The following is a 23789-nucleotide window of genomic DNA, read 5'->3' on the forward strand; positions in this document are numbered from 1 at the left end:
CTCCCCCCCCCCCCCCCCCCGAAGTGAATGTTCTAGGAACCCGTGGGCATCACTGTACCAGCTAGCATTGTTGTGAGAGGCTGTGTTCACAACAATGAAATATTCAGTGAATTTTTTTTTTGGAGATTCTTTCAACGAACTTGTCCATTTTATGGTGGTTGATTTAGCATGTTGATTGCTCAGCAGTTTTTGAATGATATGACCCCATGCCCCGCCCTCCTTATTAACCCAGTCTTACTATGAATGGCTTTTTTTTGTTTGTTTCCCTGAATGAAAAAAGTCGTCAGAGGGAAACGTTTTCCAGGTATGGAAGAGGTGAAATAAAAAACAGCAAGAAGCACTAAAAGATACCAAAAATGACGAATTCAAAAACTGTTTTGAGCAGTGAGAAAAGTGTCTCGATAGGTGTATTGCTTCAGTGAGAGTACATTGAATGTGACTGAAGTGGTAAACATGTAAGAATAACTACATATTGTTTTATAAATAAATTCTGGTGTTTTTTTGGGGGGGCCCTCTCTTTTGTGTGTCTGTATATCTTTAAAACTGATAGTGTTAGGTAGGGCTTGGTGGCTCAGCCTATAATCCCAGCACTTTGGGAGACAGAGGCTAGTGGATTACCTGAGCCCACTGGTTTGAGACCAGCCAGGACAACTTGGTGAGACCTCATCTCTGCAATAAATAAAAAATTAGCCAGGCGTAGTAGCTCATGCCTGTAGTTCTGGCTACTTGGAAGTCTGAGGTGGAAGGATCACTGGAGCCTAGCAAGTCGACGCTGGGGTGACCATGAGTGTGCCACTGTACTCCAGACTGGGTGATGGAGTAAGACTCCAACTTTAAAAAAAAAAAAAAAGATTGTTTTAGAGCCGTTTAAAATTAATTTTGGAAAACTTAGAAATATGTGGTTATTGCTTCCTATAGGGACATATTTTTATCTTCTGCCTCCAAATTAATAGGTATTCATTTTACTGTCTGAATTAATCTGCATAATCTGTCTTTAGGCTTTTCTTAAGCCAAGAGCAAAATGGCCATCAACCCCTCAACCTCCATCCCTGCTTTATAAAAAATGAGGCTATACTGGTTTGAGGCAGGACTGGATCAGCCTTTTGGGTTGTTTTGTAATTTTATGTTGTTTGGGTGCAGAACCGTAGCTTAAAAGCTTTGTAACTGGGGCACATGGCACAGTACACATGATAAACACTTAACAAATGTGTGAAGTGAATCAGGCAGTCAAATTGAGGCGAAGCAGGATTGCTGAAGTCATACACAGGGTATAGTGTCAGATATAGAGATTTTTGCAGTTGGCCTAGTAAAAGGAACTTAAGGATTGAGAGTGGTTTGGAGATGACTGAAAAATTCAGGTATTTTCAGTTATGCAGTAAGAATACACTGTAAGAATATAATTGTATACTTATTTCATAGATTGAAACTTTCAAAACACTTTTTTGATCGAAATCATACATGTTTATTGTAGAAACTTTGTGAACTATGGTAAGAAATGAAGAAGAAAATATGACCTTTTTTAAAGTCTGCCATCTGTAGCAAGGCACTATCAGATGTTTGGTATGTTTATGCATAGAGACGTCAACATATGAATAATTGAGGATATGTACATTCAATTTTGAATTCTTTTTTTGTTCTTGTGAATCCAATTAAAATTTCTCACTTTAATTTTAAACCTTACAGGCCCTTTCACAGATGTAGTCACTACAAATCTTAAATTGCGAAATCCATCGGATAGAAAAGTGTGTTTCAAAGTGAAGACTACAGCACCTCGTCGGTACTGTGTGAGACCCAACAGTGGAATTATTGACCCCGGGTCGACTGTGACTGTTTCAGGTAGCAAATCATGCCTTGAATTTATGTACATTTGAATTTTTACATTTTATGATTATGTGTAATTTGGATTAATTGATAGGGTTTTGTCTGGGGGGAGGGAAAGTATTCTGTTATTTTGGCTTTGCTTCTCAAGGTGTCCTTCTAATAGTGTACTGTATGCAAGCTGTTGCAGAAAATTTCTCACCCTCATCTTGTGTGGGAGGGTGTGGTTGATTGATAAGTTATTGCCAGTTTAAACCTTTATAGCTAGTCTCTGTTTCTATAGCTCACCACCATATTATCTGCCTTTATCATTTTGTCTTTGAAAAATTATACCATTTTTGTGACAGATAATTCTCATTCAGATCTTGCACATATTACATATAGCATGCGGCTATAGAAGTGTTATAATTCTTTTGCTTAAAAAAAGTACAATGCCTCTTTTTGGCCTATGGTATCAAGTCAGATGAGTCTTTCTTTATGCCTTTCATTGTTAATGCCAGTGTGTCCTGCATCTGAAAACTTTATTTTGTATTTCTTTATTCCCTTATGCATTGATTTGTAGTTGCAGAAGTATGCTTGGTTCTTGCCATATGTGGATTGCTTACTCTTGCTGTGGTGTCTATACTGTTAACCATAGTTGACATTCTCTATAAACTGTTATTCTCTTTCCTCAGTCCCTCAGGTTTTTTAAGACAGTACTTTTGATTTTGAGTTGGGATCTCACTCTGTTACTCAGGCTGGAGTGCAGTGGCACAATCATGGCTCATCGCAGCCTCGACTTCCTAGGCGCAAGTGATTCTCTTGCCTCAGCCTGGCTAATTTTTTATTTTTAAATTTTTTTGTAGAGATGAGGTCTTACTATGTTGGCTAGGCTAATCTGGAACTCCTGGCCTCAAGCAGTTCTATCTCTGCTTCCCAAAGTGCAGGGATTATATAGCACCGTGCCTATCATAAGATTTTCTTATATAAGTATTTCTCTTATTTGCTTATTTGTATTTGTTTTCTTGAGACTATTGACATATATCTTAAGAAATAATCTAAATATTAGTAAGGAAATATTTTCTACAATCCACACATGTTTTGTATAATTGTTGATTCATTATTCTTTATAGTCTCTTATATTTAGAATTTATGTTACATGTATTTACTACAATCAAATGGAGCCTTACAAAAGTTTTAAAAAGCTAAAAATTATAATGCTTAAAAAAATAGTTGAATTTTATTATTTGGACTGCAAAATAAATTCCAGAAATTAAGAGACTATATGGTTTTCTTGTATACTTTGTTTTCTTAGAAGATTTAAATAAATGGATAACTTTTCTTGAAAGGTATTTATTTTAAAATTCGTGTTTGAAAAATTAATTATATTTTAAAAAATGAATATATGGCAGTTTTTAAGTTGCTGAGTATTTCTCCTTTAAATACCCTAGTTGTCTATTTTATCACAAAATATTAAAATGATACTAGGTTCATATTATAACTAGTTTTTTGCTTTATTTTGTTTTTTTTTTTTTTTTGAGTTGGTGTCTCACTCCGTTGCCCAGACTGAGTGGAGTGGCACACTCCCAGCCACTGCAGCCTTGCCTTGCTGGGCTCTGGCGATCCTTCAGCCTTCTAGGTAGCCAGAACTACAGGCGTGCGCTACCATGCCCGGCTTATTTTTGATTTATTGTAGAGACAAGGTCTTGCCAAGTTGCCTGGGTGGGTGTCGGACCTGCGGGCTCAGGCAGTCTACTCACCTTGACCTCCCAAAGTGCTGGGATTACAAGCTGAGCCACTGAACCTGGCCTATAACTGGTTTTAATAACTTAGTAGATATAATATGAGCTTATAGGCATTATAGTGGTTAATATTGACAACAATTTGAAAATGTTCTCAAACCCAGTTTAGAGAGACAGTCATAGATTCATATTTATTTCTTAAATAGCCATTTGTTATTTTATTCACAAAGACTTAGTAAGATCAGAAAGGTGGACACTTTAGAAATAATTGGAATCCACAAAGTTGATTTTGGATTCTTGGTGTAAACAGTCCAGTGTTTGGTTTCTTGAGCCCTTCTTGATTTTCTTAAAATTTGCATGTTTGTGAATGAAGTAATAGGAGTGATACACAGACAAGTACAGAAGACAATATCATGTATTTTTTCTTTTTATTTAGTAATGCTACAACCCTTTGACTATGATCCAAATGAAAAGAGTAAACACAAGTTTATGGTACAGACAATTTTTGCCCCACCAAACACTTCAGACATGGAAGCTGTGGTAAGTATAGAAGAAGTTGAACAGAATTTATTTTGGGGAATGTAGTTTATACTGTGGGTATTGATTAGCACTCAATAGAAAAATGTTTTTTTTTAATTAAAAATTTAATTTAGATTTTAAAAGAATCTATAAATTTGCTTGTTATAGATAGTCCTGACTTAATTGCAAGAATTTTGAAATAATAGTTTTTGAAATAATAATAGTTTTGGAAATGCTACTATTAAGAAAGTCCTTCTATCATCACTATTGATATCCCTAGTGTGTTTTTAATGAGTGGTGATAGTAGCTCTAGGATTAACTGAAGGATCTGTGATATTAGCAGACATTAATGTTAGGGTGATCACAACAGAGTATAGCTGGAATAGCTGAGCCAAGCAGCTACTACCCGTCTTTTAGTTGTTCTTTGTGGTGAGACTTACTTACTGTGAACATACTTGTTTGGTTTCATTTATTTTTAGTGGAAAGAGGCAAAGCCTGATGAATTAATGGATTCCAAATTGAGATGTGTATTTGAAATGCCCAATGAAAATGATAAATTGGTAAGTAGGAAAATGTAAGAACATTGGAAGCTATGAAGCTTTCAGTTACATGCATTAATTTTGCTTCTATTTTGTCCCTTGGGGTATGGTGTGATGGCTGTTTCACTTGACAAGACTCAGTTCTTACTAAGTTAAAAAAAAAAGCAACTTGATAAGCATTTTTCATTTTATAACATTTTGTTCATCCAGGTAGAAAGAAATACTCACTATTAGGTTCAAGCTGCATGCTGGAGAAGAATTATTTAGTTCTACCAAATCTTTGCCACTTAAACCACTTCAGGTTCCTTTTTAGAACCAGATATATGTACATAAATACACTATATACGAGCACTCTGGGGATGAAAAAGTGTAATTTATAAGGACAGTTTATTCCAGATTTAGCTGTTCTCAGGCATCTTACTCACTTTTGTTTTTCGTCAAAACCCATCTGATTTTATTCTTTAATACATGATTTTTATGTTACTTATTGAGTAATGTGAGGGAAATGCAATTTGGGGTACTTGGTGATATATGTACGTAGTTACAAAAATTGGTGGTCTGTGAATGTTAGAACGTGTTGTGGCCACTCCTCTCTGGAGTACAAATTTGAGTCTTTTTCTATGGTTTGTAAGAGGAACTTGAAAGATAAGTTTGTGTGTGTGTGTGTGTGTGTGTGTGTGTGTTTGTGTGTGTGTGTGTGTGTGTGTGTGTGAGTGATTTAATATATACAGTAACATGCACTCCTTAATCTGGAGGCCATATGTCCTATTGAAAAGTAAGAGTGCAGATTAAATAAATGGGTTCAGTTATGTGTTACTTTTTCAGGATAAGCTGAAATGAAACAGTCACTGAATGGTAATTAGATATTGGCCAAATTATTTATTGAATTATAAAAATGTCCTTTTTAAGGGATTTTGAGGTATTTGCCAAAAGCAAGAAATGTGAATGCCTACATTCTTACTGTAAGAGTTAGATGGCAAATTTATGGTTCCCATTTGGAGTTTTTCTTTCTTTTTTCCTAGGGTACTGGGGAGCTAATAGCTTGCATAGCTCTTATTATTGGAACCAAGAAAATATAACAGCACATTGTCTGAATTGGCTTTTTAAAAATTTTATAAAATACATTTGGTTGTTTTCTCGTTTTGAGTTTTATGTCATCTTTTACAATTATAAACATAGTTAGATCTGACTGTCTTTCATCTGGCTTCTATTACGCTCTGGATAGCAGACAATATGAGATTGTAGTCTGCAAAGGGCTGGAATGCAGGTATTTGATATTGCTGATTAAGAATAGCTCTCACTGCTTTAGAAACCAAACCAAAAGATATGACTGTGACAGTTGAGCCATCATTTACCATGTCTTGGAGGAGGGTAGGAAGTGTGCTTGGCTATCTGTTGATATAGTTTACAGTAATCCAAGAAAGCAGATTTGGATCTGCTTTAGCTTTTGGACATGTACTAAATGAAGTTCCCAGAGTCTCCAACACAGAGCTGGAGCAGAAGTAGTTTGGGCCTGGACCCTTTTCAACAGGTATTATTAGTAACACAAAGACTGTTTAGTAATGTAAAAGTACTCTGGAGAATCTGATTCTGAGCCTTGATGAGCTAGCGGCAGATGCAGACTGTATTTTCACAAGCTGAACTATTTGGGCTTATATATCAAATTGTGGGGGAATATTTGCTAAAGATAATGATTTTTCAAGAAACATTTCATTTTGAGAAGCTTTAAGCATCTAAACTCACTACTTCCCATCTACATGTTGTTTAAGGAAAACCCCAGACCTCATATAATTCCATCTGTAACTATTTCAGTGTATATCTTTTTTTGGAGTTGGAGTTTCACTGCCGCCCAGACTGGAGTGCAGTGGCACGCTCACAGTCACCGCAGCCTCGACCTACTGGGCTCGGGTGATCCTTCCGCCTCAGCTTTCCAAGTAGCTGGAACCACAGGCACGCGCTACCACTCCCAGCTAATTTTTTGATTTATTGAAGAGATGAGGTCTTGCCAAGTTGCCCAGGCTGGTCTCAAACCGTGGACTCAGGAAATCCTCTCACCTTGGCCTTCCAAAGTGCTGGGATTATAGGTGTGAGCCACCACACCCGGCCTTCAGTGTATGTTTTTAAAGTAACTTTTTTTTTTTGTTTTTGGAGATAGGGTCTTACTCTGTCACCCAGGCTGGAGTACAGTGGCACAAAAATAGTTCACTACAGCCTTGAACTCCTGGGCTCTAGTGGTCCTCCCGCCTCAACATTCTGAGTAGGACTATGGGCACGCACTCCCAGGCCCAACTAATTTTTCAAATCTTTTTGTAGAGAACGAGTGTCTTCCTGTGTTGACTAGGTTGGTCTCAAACTCCTGGCCTCAAGTGATCTTCCTCCTTGGCCTTCTGAAGTGTTGGTATTACAGGTGTGAGCTACTGTGCCTAGCCTCAGAGTACTTTTAAAAAAGGGATAAAAGAGTTTTAATGACAATACCATTATTATGCCTTTAAAAACTTAATATATCATTAATGTGAAACCATCCAGGTAGCATTCAAATTTGTCTCACACAAATGTCGTTTAAATTTCTTTTTGCGGTTTGTGTGTTTGAATTTGGTCAATATAAAGTTCAAATACTGCTGTTAGATAATGTGTTTCTTAAATCTCTTAGTCTGTAGGTTTCCACTTTGTTTTTTTCTAGTAAATTGTTAAAGAAACTAGTTTTGCCTATAGAGTCTCTCACATCGACTAGATCTTGCTGATCCTTGAAGGTGTCATTTAACTTTTTTTCTGTCTTTGGTATTTCCTGTAACTTGGTATTTCCTCATCTAAATGAGTGTTTCTTATCCAGGAGCAGTCAATATGCTCCTCTAGGTGCAATATCTGGAGACATTTCTGGTGTTTACAACTGAGAGGTGGGGAGGGGTACTGTCTGACTTACAGGTATCTACATAGTGGGTGGAGGCCAGGGATTCTGCTTAACTTCCTACAATGCACAGATTGGCCCTCACAACAAAGAATTTTCTGGTCTGAAATGTCAGTAAAGTTGAGATTTAGAAAATATGGCCTAAATTCATTAATTTATTTAAGTTTACATGATGGTGGTACTCTCTCATTTCTACTTTTGCTTAGAATACTTCTGTAAAGAGAAACTTGTGCTCACTAATATTTGATTATTCAGTGGTAGAGTTTTTAAAGGCAGAATAAGTCCCCAGGTTTGTCTTTAGTTACAGGTTTTTAAAAAATGAGATGGTTCACCATCATCCCTCTGGTGATGTATTATCTGACTCCGTCTCCTTTTTTCTTTTCTCCTATATTTTCTATGTTGTTAAAACTCATAGATTACTGGGTTTTACCTCCTTGCGGTTAATTATCATTATTGATGCTCAAATGGCCTGCTGAGGAGTCTTTTCAAATTGGATCTTATTTGACTGTTGTATATAGTCTCTGGTAATTTTCTTGATGTCTAATAAGGCAAGATTTTTCCAAGCCCAGGCCTGGACTCATCCATTTCTTCAAGAAGCTCTAGGCCATTTCAGTGGGAGATGGTATTTCAGGACCACAGTCTGGGTCCTGGGACAAGATTTATTTTTAATTTTGTCATGATTTCTATCAAACCATTCTTTTGACCAAGATTAGAGTGGAAGCCTGTTTGTCATTTGAAGGTACTTCTTCAAGTGGTTAAATTTTAATGCTAAAATTATGTCAGCAGCATATAGGATGACATTAATCCTTTGTATTTTCTGGTTGGGATATGTTCTTGAAGATCTTGAATAATTCAAAATGTGCAAAAACCAACAATGATCCTGAGAAGAACGGGCAGGTCCTTCTAAGAACCTCCTTGAGTGATATTTCAATATAGCAATAAGTAAATATGACTGTGACTTTAATGGCTCCCTAGCCTTGCTGCTACTTGATGGGCATTTTTAAGTGTAGAATTCACATTTCAAGTTTTAATAAAATAAGACTTGAAAATATTTTCATAGCCCCCTCCCTAATCTTGGGGAGGTGGACCCCCCCCTTCAATCTACTTTCTAAATAAACTATTTTTCCTGATTAAAAAAAAAATTTCATATATCACCATTTTAAATGTATATAATTCAAATATGCAAAAATTGTATATATACTATATACAGGCTAGAGGCAGCCTTAATTGGCTAATGTGTATGTTGAAAAAGAAGAGAGGCTAAAACAAAGTTTTTTTTTTTTTTTAAATTTAAAAATTTTTTTGCGTTGGAGTCTCACTCTGTTGCCCAGGCTGGAGTGTAGTCACACACATACAGCCACTGTAGCCTAGTCACACACATACAGCCACTGTAGCCTCAACCTGCTGGGCTTAGGCGATCCTTCTGCCTCAGCCTTCCAAGTAGCTGTTACCTCAGATGCATGCCACCAGGTCTGGCTAATTGTTTGATTTATTTTAGAGACGAAGTCTCACCAAGTTGCCCAGGCTAGTCTTGAACCTGTGGGCTCAAGCAGTCTTCTCACCTCCACCTCCCAAAGAGCTGGGATTACAGGTGTGAACCACTGAGCCTGGCTAGTTGTGTTTTTATAAGGCAATATTTCCCAGTGTATTAGGTTGGAAAAGTTCTGTGATGAAGTAAACTTGGAAAAATACAGTATTGCCAATACTGGGTTTCCCAAAAGGAATCACATTGCGTGCTTGTATATTAAAGGCTCTGAGAAGACTTGGAGTAAAGAAATATGTTTAACCTGGTATTTCTTTTCTATTTAATGAAGTCTAATTAACTTCTCATGAAATAATATGGTGTTCTAAAAAATATATTTTTGGAAATACTATTGCTGCTTAAACTCATTCTTGTAGTATTACTAATCAGCAGATTCTACAAGAACTGTTACTTGCTGAGAAATGTGTTTAAATTCAGTGCATACTGACACAGACCCAGTTCTATGTGGGTTGCTGGCTGATTAGTCATTGGTTTAATGTTGCATCTCATTGTTTAAGGAAAATATGAAACCTCAAAGTACCAAATGTGAAGTCTTTATGGTAGTACAAAATGTATAAGAAACTTGTACTAATTTGTTTATAATAACAAGGATAAAAAGGCTTTTATATTTATATCCAAAAATACATACTAAATGCCTCTTTCTCGAGAATTCATTTATGTAAGACCCTGTTGATAATTGTATCTTTGCTGTTTCCAGGTTAGTATTGTCTATAGGTAAAGTTGATAAAAGTGTTTAAAATTTAAGCCTCTTTGACCTATTGACTTCTTTCTAGTACCCATAGATAAAATTAATTAACATCCCCTTTCTTTGTGTTTATCTTAGGTTTAGCATGAAATTTGTCTCTTTTGAAATTAGGACATTGTTGGATAGTGTGATGCCTAGATACAGTTTGTTAGTTTGTTTCATATGAATTGATTAAATGCTATATACGAGGCTGGATTCTGACTTAGACAAACTGATTAAAGATGACATTCCCTCATTCAAAGAATATACAATTCTAAATGTGCAAGTTTAGCAAAAATGTTTTGAAAACTATGTTGGTAATGTATGTTTTTAAAGGTAAAGAGTGCAAAATATATTTTCCAATTTATAGCTATGATTATGGTATAGAAAATTCCTTGAGATCTTCTGACTTATTCTTTATTTTATTTTTTAGTATGTTGTAAGAAATATGCTAACAAAAGCAAAATTCAGTTTAGTTTTTAACTAAGTTGCTGATGACAGGCTAAGGTATACCTTACATACAACTCTCTGGATGACAAAGTACTTTGTATTCAGCTTTAGTGTTTAGAGCAATAGAAAAGTCCATATTGAGTTATTGGTCTCTTACACATTTTTGTTTCAACATAAGTATACATTATGAAATGATGATCACAACCAAACGAATTAACATAACACTTCAGATAAGCACATTTGCTTTAGGGGTCATAATTGCTTTAAAAAGTTGATTGTCATAATTTATGATTTTTGGTAGTGAACTTAGATCATAATTTGGTTAGTTTTCAAAGCAGGTAGATTCTAAAAATATAGTTTTGTTATTTTTGATGTTTTATGATCAATTCCATTCGTTGTGTTTGATTCTAAGAAATGTTTGAGGCCTTTACTTGACATTCTAAATTTCTTGAATGCATTGCATTTCATTTATATCCTCCATCTATTATCTGATAGCAAGCATATTTTCTAGAAAAAAAATACCAATTTATTTTTAAAATTTTTTATTATGAAGGCATGGGCTACAGTTCAGGGTTAGGTATACAAATGTTGTTTATGCAGGTACCCTTATTGGTGAGGTGTGCCCCCTTCCCCTGGCAGATTCCCACTACTACCAATCCTGCCTCCCTCCCTCCCCCACCAGTTTCCCGCTACTGCTAACACTTAAAGTTTTATGATAATTGTTCAAGGCCTGCTTATGAGTGAGAACATGTGATGCTTAGTTCTTTGTTTCTGTGATAGATCACTTACTGATTTATTTTAATGAGGTGCTGTAAAGAACAGGGATTTCAGAGGTCTTATAAAGACATTTTGTGGTTAAATATACATTTTCTGTTGAGACAGAACGGATGGGATATCAGTAAGTACTATTGTAGAGTCTCTTCCTCACCTGTTTGTATACTACAGTATTATTTTTATCTCTTAGAGGAATTTTAGAAGTTAGGAAGAGAATTATGGAGTTAATGGTATACTAACCAGAATGCTATATAAATATCCTTTAAGTTTGATTATTTGTGTGTGTGTGTGTGTGTGTGTGTGTGTGTGTGTACACACATATGTATGTGTATACTGGAGGGACTTTGAGTACAAGAGAGATGTATTAAAAAAAAAATTCAGGTTGAATGTTATAAAAGTTAAGAACACGAAAGTACTTGTTTTCCAGTATTGGCAAGTAATAGTAAAATAATTAAGCACAACAAAGAAAAGGTATTCATTTTAGGATAGCAAGGCTAGCATAAGTTTAATAACGTGTATACATTTAGTAAATAAAACTGTGCAAGTAGATCACAGCTAATTTTATTGGGGAGGTAATGTAAAAAGCTAGTTCAGAAACGTTAACATAGTTATTATTAATTAGAATTGTTTCTTAGGCATAATACAGTTTTGTAGATTAAAATGCAAACGTTTTAAAGCCTAATGCTTTCTGTGTCAGTCATTTCCAATATCATGCAGGAGATATCAGAGTTTGGTGCGAATCTGAGAATGTGTTTCCCATGCCATCTCAGGGTATAACTCCACCAGGGACTGCTCCGACTGTCACTGCAATGAGCAGCTTCAACAACACAGTTTCAACACCTGCCAGTTATCACAGGAAGAATGATCCCAGGGGACTCAATGTGTTCAAACAGGAGAAACAGAAGGTTTGTTATAGGGAGCTAAAAGACTTAGGAATCTGTTAGTGTTGATGATTAAGTTAATGTGGATACCTAGCAGTTAAGTGGTACTGTGCGTTATATGAAATAGATAGAATTGAAATATGCTTAGAATTACAGTAGAACCACAAAGCACTTAAAAAGCATGTACACAGACTCTTCTGTTCTAAAAAAAATTCAGAACTGAATGCAATGTCAGTGAGCAAGGTAAATATAAATGTGGACATTATAATATTGGTGTACTTCTTTCTGTCCTTTGGGGAGCCTACTTTCAGAAGGGAGTTTGTAGCTTGCTTGAGTAAGATAGCAGTGATAGCAGTAAAGGTAGAGTTGGCAAACATTGCTCTTCAGGCAAGTATTTGTGTTTATAAAAAAAGAGTAAATTAAATTACGACATTATATTTTGTTGTTAGATACAAATATAGCACCTTCTCTGTAGCTGTCATTGTTGCTTATTTACAGTGCCCCAGGATAGGAGAATTTGTGGTTAAAGTTCTGAAGACTTTAGGCCATACTATTTTATTTATTTTTTTTTGAGTTGGAGTCTCACTCTGTCGCCCAGACTGGAGTGCAGTGGCCACTCCCGGCCACCGCAGCCTCGACCCGCTGGGTTCCGGCGATCCTTCCGCCTCAGCCTTCCAAGTAGCTGGAGTTACAGGCATGTGCTACCACGCCTGGCTGATTTTTTGATTTATTGTAGAGATGAGGTCTCGCTGCCCAGGCGAGTCTCGAACCCTCGGGCTCAGGTAATCCACTCACCTCAGCCTCCCAAAGGCGCGGGATTACAGGCTGAGCCACCGAGCCCGGCTTAGGCCATACTTATTAATGTTATTGCACATGCATGTGTATGGTGTGTGTGTGTGTGTATACACTTAACATTGACTCAGGTAAAATGATAGCACATCAGTAAGATAACAGTGACTTTTTGGTGGCGTAGTGGGTGTTTTATGATTTCCATTACCATTTCTTGCTTATTGGAAAGTTCAAAAACCCCTAAGTTTTTTTTTGTTTTTTTTGTTTTTTGGGGGTATAGTCTCATTCTCTAGCCCAGGCTGGAGTGCAGTGGCACACTCACGGCCACCCCAGTATTGACCTGCGGGGCTCTGGCGATCCTCCCACCTCAGCCTTCCAAGTAGCTGGAACTACAGGCGCATGCTACCACGCCTGGCTAATTTTTTTGATTTATTGTAGAGAGGAGGTCTCGCCAAGTTGCCCAGGCTGGTCTCGAACCCGTGGGCTCAGGCAGTCCACATGCCTCGGCCTCCCAAAATGCTGGGTTTACAGGTTGAGCCACTGAACCTGGCCGAACGCCTCAGTTTTAACATGTTGCTTATTCTTTGATTTTGCTTTGCAGAAAACATGCATACTAAGGCATTATAAAAATATTTTTTTAATCTAAATGTCTAATAGTTTTTGATTTGTGATTTCGAGTTATTTACTTCGAGGAATCATGACCCTAGGGAAAAAGTAAATTGGTGATTTAGAGTGGAAAAAAAATCATGAGGTGATTTGGTGATTAAGAGGCTGTCTCCCGATGTACAGGTTCAGACCACACTTCTGCCTCCTACAGTTTGTGCCATTACTCCTGGCTTAGCCTCTTGGCTCCCTTTGTGTACAGTGACATCCCTTACTCGTAGTAGTTGTAAGAATGTAGTTCCATATTTATGTCCTTCAGCTCCTTTGTTCTTCCCAAGGCTTCATTGCAAACTTTCCCTTCTATTTACAATCCCTAACTTCCTCTATTTTAAAATTACTGCAGCATTACTGTAATACTAGAATGGGAGTTCTAGTGGTTGTTGAAAAGGAATACGAAGTACAGTCACACATCTCTTAAGAACAGGGAATACACATACTGAGAAATGCATTGTCAGGTGATTTGGTCCTTGTGCAAACACCATGGAGTTTACTTAGACCTAGGTACTAGCCTACAACACACTAGGCTACATGGTGTATGGTATAGCCTATTGCTCCTAGGCTACAAACCTATATATCATGTTGCTGTACTGCATACTGTAGGCAGCTGTAACACAATGGTAAGTATTTGTGTATCTAAACATGTCCAAACATGGAAAAGGCACAACAAAACTAAGGCATTAGAGATTTAAAAAAAAAAAATGGTACTCCTGTATAGGGCACTTACCATGAATAGATTCCAGAACTGGAAGTTGCTCTGGGTGGGTCAGTGAGTAAGTGATGAGTGAATGTGAAGGCCTAGGACATCACTGTACCACGTTGTAGACTTAATAAACAGTATACACTCAGGCTACACTAGATATATAAAAAAGTTTTTCTTCAATAATAAATTAACCATAGCTTTCTGTAACTTATACTTTATAAGCTTGAACTTTTCAAAACACTTCTTGACTCCTGTAATACCACTTAAAAACACACATTGTATAGCTGTACAAGGTATTTTCTTTATATCCTTATTCTGTGAGCGTTTCTGTTTTTAAAATTATTTTTTAACCCTTTAAAGTTTTTTGTTAAAACAAAGTTACAAGCACACATTAGCCTAGACCTGTACAGGGGCAGGATCATTAATAGCACTGTCATCAACCTCCACATCTTGTCCCACTGAAGGGTCTTCAGGGGCCATGGCACGTCTGAGGCTGTTATATCTTATGATAGCACTTCCTTCTTCTGGCATACCTTCTAAAAGGACCTGCCTGAGGCTGTTTCACAGTTAACTTTTTATTATTAATATTTTTAATAGGTAAAGGAGTGCACTAAAATAATGATTCAAAGCATAGTATAGTAAACACAAACCAGTAGCAGTCGTTCATGATTTTATGTGCTGCACGTTTATGACTGGCAGCATAGTAATTTTGCTTATACTAGCATCAGCATGAACATGAGTAATGTGTTATGCTATGACGTCACTAGGTGATGGGAATTTTTGGCTCCATTATAATTGTAAGGGATCACCATTCTATGTGTAGTTTGTTGTCCAATATGTTGTTATATGGTGCGTGACTCATAGATGGAGAGGGATTACTATGGAGAGGCTAAATAATACAAGATAGTGGAAAACGTGTAAGATATATTGTCTTGTTTTAATTGATACACAGCCATGACCTTTTGACGTATCCTAAGTTGCACTGTTAAATACAATATTAATGTAATGTTACAATTTATCAGTTTACTAAGAGTCACAGCATGTTGAATCCCTCTAGTTTGTTCGTTTCATGGTTCTCAGAACAACTCTTTTCTTTCTGGATCAGTCTGAAGCAACTCTCAAGGAACAAGCTGTTTTCCTGGAGCCAAGCCTTACTAATGGAGCTCCTGAATGGAGACACACACTTGAAGTCACACCGGCTTAGTGTTTTCCATTAGACTCTTCAGATTGTCACTGTACAAATGACCCAACTCCTCCCATACTGGTTTTTAACCCCAACTAAGTTAGGCTATATATACTTATCCTTTAAATGTATGTAAATAAATGAGATGTTTTCTGCATTTGCTATGTATGTTGACTGACTTGTAGGGGGCCTAAATAGTACATGATATACCTGTATTCTGTGCTACTTGTTTCATGACTTATTTGGCTTATTTTTGAAGTTTAAGCTTCACTGTATTCTTTGCATTCTAGTCTTATGTTTATGCTCCATGAATAGGTTATGACATTTCTTCTTCTTTTTGTTATAAAAGCAGTATGACATCACTAGAAAAAATTTCAATGAAAAAGAAAAATTAATTCTACCACCATAAGAAAATATTATTGATACATTATTTAAAATCCTGAAGAATGGGAAGCTTCCCCTCAGATGTTTTAACAAAAGTGAGATGTTAAAGTAAATTTGGCAGGGCACAGAATAGAATATTTATTGACATAGTACATCATTTAAAATGATAGTTAAAAGACATACATATTAAGTGAATAAAGCAAGGTAAATATGCACATTTTTATAAAATGGGTATAAAATTGGCAGGCAATAGAAATAATAGTTGGGTTGATGAGATTATGGAGATTTTTTTTCTCTTATAATTTTGCATTTTCTGGAATTTCAAAAATTTATGTAAAGATAAAAATATGATTGTAAAGAGCTCGATGATTCTTTATTTTAGTTTTTTTTCTCTTCATTGCTGGCCCCGTGAATATCCTTTTAATTTTTTAGTCATCTTTCTGGTATGAGTGTGATATCTTTTCCCAGTTCTTAGGCATAAACTAAAGATTTTTTCCACTGCTGTATTGTTCACTGCCTTCTTTACAGAGGAAGGTATTGTGCCACCCTCCTTATCAGAAGTTGGACTTGTGCTAGGATGGAATTTGACCACACTTAGAATCATTTTGAAATGAATTTTAATTACTATTAAAGGAAAGAATTGGCAGAGGACAAAATCTAACTGAAACTGATTTTTTAAAATTATAAAAATGTGGGGTACAATTCAGGGGTAGGTATACAGATACTGATTTTGCAGGTACCCTTGTTGATGAGGTATGCCCCTCCCTCCCCTAGCAGTTTCCTTCACCTGCCAATCCCCCCCCCAATTTCCCATTATTGCCTAACGCTTTCTTATAATTGTTCAAAGTCCGCTTATGAGTGAGAACATATGGTACTCTGTTCTTTGTGAAACTGGTTTTTAATACTAGAGGTGGGATTGACTGGGGTGGGAGAGATTAGGGTGAAGAACAAGAAAGCTAGCAAGAGAAAAAGAGAAAGAATTGAAGTAGGCGTCTTAAAACTGTGAACTGTGAAGCCTGAAGAAAAATGGAAGAATCTGCCAACAGGTCAAATATGTAGTATTGTTCGTTAGAACCTCATTATATCTTTTACTTTTTAACAAATTCATTCATTTTTACATGGATTTAGGCATATTGATCAAGTCATATCCTCTTCATAAGAAATACAAGTTTTGCCCTTTGAGCAATTTATTTACACTTAATGTAAATTTGTCAATTGGGTTGTTGTGGTAGGTGGTTAGCCTCTAATAAATCTTATAGATAAGTATTGTGGAAACCATAAAGTTGGTTTTGTAAATATCCTTGTTAGCAGCTTATATCTGAGTTAAGCAGATTTTCCTTTATCTATTTTTTTTAACAAGCAAAAATATAATTAAAATGAAGATTTTTTTACGTTAATACTGTTAATGGTATGTGGTGTCATACATGTTAGGTTGAAGGATGTTGGGGCACTTGAGACCACAGGCTCTGTAATACTTAGGTACTGCCAGGGTTGCTTATTTCCAGGCCTGCACTAGCTCCAAATAGTTTCGTTGTTAAGGATTAAGATTTTGGGGCTTATAGTCTTAAAAGTAAGTTAAGTGGGCAACCCCCTGGGGTCCCTCCTACTGTGGGAGCTTTTCTGTCCCCTTAATAAATCCTGCTTTCTAAAAAAAAAAAAAAAAGCAGATGTTAAATACTCCTGTGATGTTGAGTCACATGAATAAAGCAAACAGTGTCGTTAATCATGTGAAAGAATTACTTATGTTTAGGATCATAGTCTTCTTGACTTCTTCCTTCTTTGTTGCAATGACTTGTTTGTGCTTATCATCTCCCTTTCACTATTTATATTTCTCACTTATTTTCCATTAATAGAAGTTAGGTTTTCTTTTAAAATGTTTTTTTTCTTAGGTAGTCCCTAATTTCTTTGGACTGATTATGATAATATCCCCCTGCCCCTCCAGAATCTCATTTGAATTGCAAAATCAGAGCATTGAAATGGACTTCATGTCTGGATTTGGTTGGTATCAGTGATTCAATGTACTTTCCCTGAATAACTAACTACTCTTGACCAAAGTGCTGGGTTTAGGGAGAAATGACTCTTGCTCTCCCAGTCTTTGAAATATTGTAGGAAAGAACTTCAAAATGCATTATTATGATATATGATAAAGTGTTGTGGTAGAGGTAAGCGCCAAGGGTTATGGGAGTTGAAGAGGGAGTGGGCTGCTTATTTTTGACCTGAATGTTGACATGTACTGACTTAGTCCTTTCAAAATTGTTCACAGATGACTGTAATGCTTGTTATTTAAAAAAATTCTTATTAATGACAATGAAAATTTTCAAAACTTTTCACTTAAATAATTTTTTGGAAAAGATAAGGAATTTATATTTTTATTTATTTAAAACTCTTGAGGAGATTTGGTGAGTTTAAATATTCCCAATATCTTTGTGATACAGAATGATATGGAGCCTAGCAAAGCTGTTCCACTGAATGCATCTAAGCAAGATGGACCCATGCCAAAACCGCACAGTGTTTCACTCAATGATACCGAAACAAGGAAACTAATGGAAGAATGTAAAAGACTTCAGGGAGAAGTGATGAAACTATCAGAAGAAAATCGACACCTGAGAGTAAGTGCTGTTGGTTGAAAATAAATTGATTGAAATGAAGGAATAGGAAATGTATTATTAGGGCATTTTAACAGTAAGTTTTTAAGTTTATCCGTGGTCAGTTCTGTCTCCTTTTCCCCAACTTGATTATGTCCTGGCCTTTGCTTCCAATCCCACCCTCTTTTAAGAGTCTTGCATGGCTGCTCACAGTCTGCATGTATCCTAGTTATTTGGGATCTGACTGTAGCCTTGCTAGCTTTCTCTTGTGTCTGCTGTCCTTTGCATTCTGTGATCCAGTCATACTGAACTGCCTAGGATTGTGCTGTCCCATACCGCAGCTACTAATCATTTGAAGCTGTTGAGCCCTTGAAATGCGGCTTGTCCAAATTGGAGTGTATTACTAGTGTAAAAATACACACTGATATTGAAGACTTAATACAGTAAAAGATACAATCTCTTTTACTGTATTGTTACATATTGAAGTAGTTTTGGGTATATTGGGTTGAATAAAATGTATTAAACTAATTTTACTTATTTTTACTTTTTAAATGTTCTGTTTTGAAGAATTTAAAATTGCCTATGTGACTCAACATTGTATTTGTGTTGGGTAGTGTTGAACTCCAGTGTCCTGAAGAAGCAACTCTGTTTTATCATCCCTCTTTGGTTTTAGTGTAAACTCTTCCCTGTGACTAGAAGGCCCTGAAATCCCATCCCTGCCTACACAGCACATACACACACACTCATCTTTTGGGACTCAATTCTTACCTTTTCAATACAACCTTTTCTGGGTCCTGCTCTCAAAAAGAAAAGTTGTTTTAGACTTGTTTCTTTTGTGTTTTTGTTATACTGATCGCATTTTCCTGCTCTTATTTTTCAGAGGTCTTTCTCCCTCTAGTAGGCAGTAATTTCCTTGTGGCCAAACACTTGCATGTAGTAGTCATGTATTTAATTAAATACATGGACAGACTGGTCAAAGAGGACTGATATGAATGTGATAATGTGTAGAGTTTATGAATAGCTTGGCTTTGACCAGTAATTATTTGTTTCAAGATCTAAATACCTTTAAATTGCTTGTTAGACTTTGTTTATCAAAGTAGATGATACAAAAATGTATGTAACTAGCATGGGTAAATTATGACGTTAGTCACATTTGATTTTTCCTTCTGGTAAGTGTATATAGAAACTACACTCTGAATCAAAGGCACTATATCTTAAGTTGATCTGTGAACTCCTCTTCACTGAAAATACGTTTTGAATTGAATTTTGGTAACTGTCTCTTCATATTTCATAGTACCTCCTGGAGGGACACTGCCTCGAGTACCTGTCTGGATTGTGGAAATAATATGCTTATTTTACACCCATACATCATGGATTTTTTTTTTTAGGATGCTGCTTTTTGTTATTTACACTTTATCTGCCATGACTTACTATCCTATTCTTTTAGGAAAGATGTGTTCCTTAGGATTTTCAATAGATTTATTACAAAAGCCACTGGTTGACTCTTGGCAAGGAGAGAAGTGGAAATGATAGGAATAACAACATAGGTGAGGCAGGGGTGAAAAGCAGGAAGAGTGAATGGCGAAGTATGTGAAACAAGACTGTATTCCTGGTCTCTATTTTTCATATGCTGATGCTGTGTGTGAGATTTTATTTGGAAGATGATTCTGCTGTTTAAAAAATAAAACAATAACCTTGAAGACCACTAGCTTACAGAATTAATTTCAGGCCCTTTAACATTTCATACGCAGGCTTGTTATATTAACTTTCTTGCTCATGTCTGATCATTACTCCTTTTAATTCCTAGTCCAGTGGTTCTTAATCCAGACTGTACCTCTGAGTCTCCTACTGAGCTTTTAAAAAGCTTTTAAAAAGATTGACTAAGGCTCTTTCAAGACCTAGTGAATCAGAATCACTATTTTTAAAGTTCTTCAGATGTTTGTGACATGTAGCTGGAACTAAAAATTATGACTCTCTTTACACAGGACTGATCACCTTGAGACCAAAAAAAAAAAATCCAGCTCTGTAAAGTCCAATAATATAAATAAAACTGTGCCACTGGGTACTCTCTTAGTGTTTATTTATAAGCACAGTACAAGAATTGTGTGAGAAAATAAAAACTAACTTGTACTGAGGAAGTAGAAGTCTGTCCTGTCATTCATCAAGTTGGATAATAGATAAAGCTAGCAGGTATTTGCATTTTTCCCAAGGTCACACTGCGCACAGTGTCATAACAACCTCCTGCCTTGAGTGACTGCTGCTTTCTTTTTTTTTTGAGTTGGAGTCTCACTCGGTCGCCCAGACTGGAGTGCAGTGGCCGCTCCCAGCCACCGCAGCCTCGCCTGCTGGGCTCTGGGGATCCTTCCGCCTCACCCTTCAGAGTAGCCGGAATTACAGGCATGGGCTGCCATGCCCGGCTGATTTTTTGATTTTATTGTAGAGATGAGGTCTCCCTGCCCAGGCAGGTCTCGAACCCATGGGCTCAGGCAATCCTCTCACCTCAGCCTCCCAAAGGCATGGGATTACAGGCTGAGCCTCCAAGCCCGGCAACTGCTGCTTTCTTACAAGAAACCTTGTCCCTTAAAGACAGTACTTTCTGAAACTATGTCAGTAAAACGAAGCAGCCCACTCTAGCCTGGAGGAGCTAAGTCACCTTGACACAGAGAAGCAGCCTCCATTTCCAGTCCAGGTGCAGAACTTCAGACAGGCGGTTCCTGCATACATTATTCCTCATCTCTCTTGATTTGTAGTTTCTTAAGAAACAGTATTCTTTGTCTACTTTGTAATCCAGACTTGGTGCTGACCCCTTTGTATACATCCCTCTCTGCTTTGCTTTGAGCATATCAAGACACTGGGTTATTTAAATTTCTCCCTAAACTTTTTTCTTTGTCTAAATTCTGTAATGGCCTATCTCTCTCTTTGGCGAGATACCTCTCTGTGTCTTTACTGTTCACCCCTCTGTGCCCCTGCTGTTCGAGTAACCCTAACTGGCAGATTTTAAGTTAGTTTCTGCTAGTCTTTGGCTGATTGAGCTAGAATGGGTATCTGATTTTAAATTTCCTGGGCCACCTTGGTAGTAAATATGAGCAGAATGCTTCTTTAATTGTATTAATTCTAGTGGCATCTAAACAAATGTAAATATAGCCATATCTCATTTTTGTTTTTTAGGAATATATTTCTCAGTTCCCGTTTTAAAACAGATCAGTATTATTGAGGTATAATTTACATCCCATGGAGAGACAACCTTTGTAATTGTACAATTCAGTGGTTTTTAGTAAATTTATAGAATTTCACAGCGATCTCTATAGTCCAGTTTTAGAATGTTTCTGTCTTCCCCAGAAAGTTTCCTTATTGTAGTTAGCAGTTAATTCCTATTCCCATTCCCAGCCATAGGCACCCAATAATAATATACTTTTCTGTCTCTGGATTTTTAGCTCCAGAAGTTTCATTAGTGTACTTACTTGTTTTTAACAGCTCTTTTTGTGTGTTTGTGTTTTTCTAGGATGAAGGCCTAAGGCTCAGAAAGGTAGCACATTCGGATAAACCTGGATCAACCTCAGCTGCATCCTTCAGAGATAATGTCACCAGTCCTCTTCCTTCACTTCTTGTTGTAATTGCAGCCATTTTCATTGGATTCTTTCTAGGGAAATTCATCTTGTAGAGTGAAGCATGCAGAGTGCTGTTTCTTTTTTTTTCTCTTGACCAGAAAAAGATTTGTTTACCTACCATTTCATTGGTAGTATGGCCCGCGGTGACCATTTTTTTGTGTGTACAGCGTCATAGGCTTTGCCTTTAATGATCTCTTACGGTTAGAAAACACAATAAAAACAAACTGTTCGGCTACTGGACAAATTGTATATTACCAGATCATCACTAGCAGATGTCAGTTGCACATTCAGTCCTTTATGAAATTCATAAATAAAAGAATTGTTCTTTCTTTGTGGTTTTAATAAGAGTTCAAGAATTGTTCAGAGTCTTGTAAATGTTATTTTAATAATCCCTTTAAATTTTATCTGTTGCTGTTACCTCTTGAAATATGATTTATTTAGATTGCTAATCCCACTCATTCAGGAAATGCCAAGAGGTATTCTGTGGGGGAAATGGTGCCTCTTACAGTGTAAGTTTTCTCCTTTACCTTGCTAATATCATGGCAGAATTTTTCTTATCCCTTGTGAGGCAGTTGTTGACTGAGTTTTTCATCCTTACAATCCTGTCCCATGGTATTTAACATAAAAAAAATAAAACTGTTAACAGATTCTTGCTCGATAGCTTGTTTGTGTCTGTCGTGTCATTAGAGGGGGGTATCAGGGAGTCCACTATATGCTGACATGAAATTTATGTTGCATAATTTTCTTATATTGAAACTCTTTCGGATATTACAGTATTTTAAAAGTCCTCATTTTATTAAGGAAAGGGATTTATTAAATTTTAAGCACTTTTTGATATTTTAGAAGATTATAATCAGTTTGTTTTCAAAATAAATAGAAAATAAGCAAATGCCATGAGAATAAAAGTGTCATGATTTCAATGAGTGTATGTGTATGGCATACAGCTGTATTGCATCGAATTTACCCCATTCTTACCAGGTTATTTTAGTATCAAGGAAGATTTACTATCCTTGGTTTTAAAGTACTTTGTAGCCTACTTAATACTTAATTTCGTAATAATTCTTATTACTTTATAGCATTTCATAATCATGGTTGAATGTAGTTTTTTTCCCCTGTCCAATTTGATACTGAAAATAAATTTCCATAGTGGGAATTTGGTATTACTGAGTAAGCCTTTGGAATTTTCTTTGTGAAAAATGACTTTATCTTTTGCAAATCTGTTAGCCATGTGAAACACGTTTTCAGTATAAATATGCATTGTAGGGTCTGATACTTTCCTGCACTTAGTCTTATGTCTTCATATATTTTATTCATATTAGGATAGAAAATTTTGGGACCCAGAGAAAGTAGATTCAGTTTTAAACTGTGCACAACATAATTCAAGTGAATTTTTGTTTTAAAAGGTAGGTGTTGGTTATTTTGTAAAAGATGCACTCTACCTGAAAGGGAAATTGGATTTTGGAACTTGATGTGGTGCAGTGAAGTATTTTTGGCCCAGGTCTGTGTATATACATTTTATAAAAGAGTGAAATGCTCTATAAAGTATTTTGGTTACTTTTTCATTTCAGTTGTGTTTTGAATTTGTCAGATCACATGTATTGTGTTATTGTGCTTTATAGTATCTTTTATAAAACCTCTTGCTTGTGTGCAAAAGTTAGTAAAAACAAACACAAGTAATACCTGTTCATTACTAGCATGCTACTGCAGGTAATATTTCCATTGCTGTATCCTTTACTGTTCTTGTAAGGTCCCTACACCCTTTTTTGGTAACTGGAAAAGCATGCTAAAAAAAAATCTTATGTTTTCATCCCATAAATGCAGAATCAGTAGTTCCTTGGCTTAAAGCTCTCTATTTAATCAACGTTGTTGGTGATAAGTATCAAGCTTGTTATCTCATAGCTGTCTTTTAAAAAAAATTTAAGTGCTTACAAAATTAGCAAAATCCCGTTTTATGGGAATGCTCCTTAAAATTCATTTTAACACCTTTGTTTTGTAGTTGAGGA

The 23789-nt window shown here is 36.2% G+C and overlaps 1 protein-coding gene across 1 annotated transcript; it reads left to right on the forward strand.

Moving 5' to 3' along the window:
* Positions 1-1683: 1683 nt before the first annotated feature.
* On the forward strand, positions 1684-22446 carry VAPA (VAMP associated protein A; the record flags this gene model as incomplete). Its single annotated transcript, XM_021719346.1, has 6 exons — positions 1684-1836; positions 3976-4079; positions 4538-4618; positions 11764-11898; positions 18029-18202; positions 21681-22446. Coding segments are annotated over 6 exons (806 nt in total), but the record flags the coding sequence as incomplete, so codon positions are not given.
* Positions 22447-23789: the final 1343 nt, after the last annotated feature.

Source organism: Carlito syrichta, unplaced genomic scaffold (genome assembly GCF_000164805.1).
Source record: "Carlito syrichta isolate Samal-C Ts95f unplaced genomic scaffold, Tarsius_syrichta-2.0.1 Scaffold314544, whole genome shotgun sequence".
NCBI classification, from domain to species: domain Eukaryota; kingdom Metazoa; phylum Chordata; class Mammalia; order Primates; family Tarsiidae; genus Carlito; species Carlito syrichta.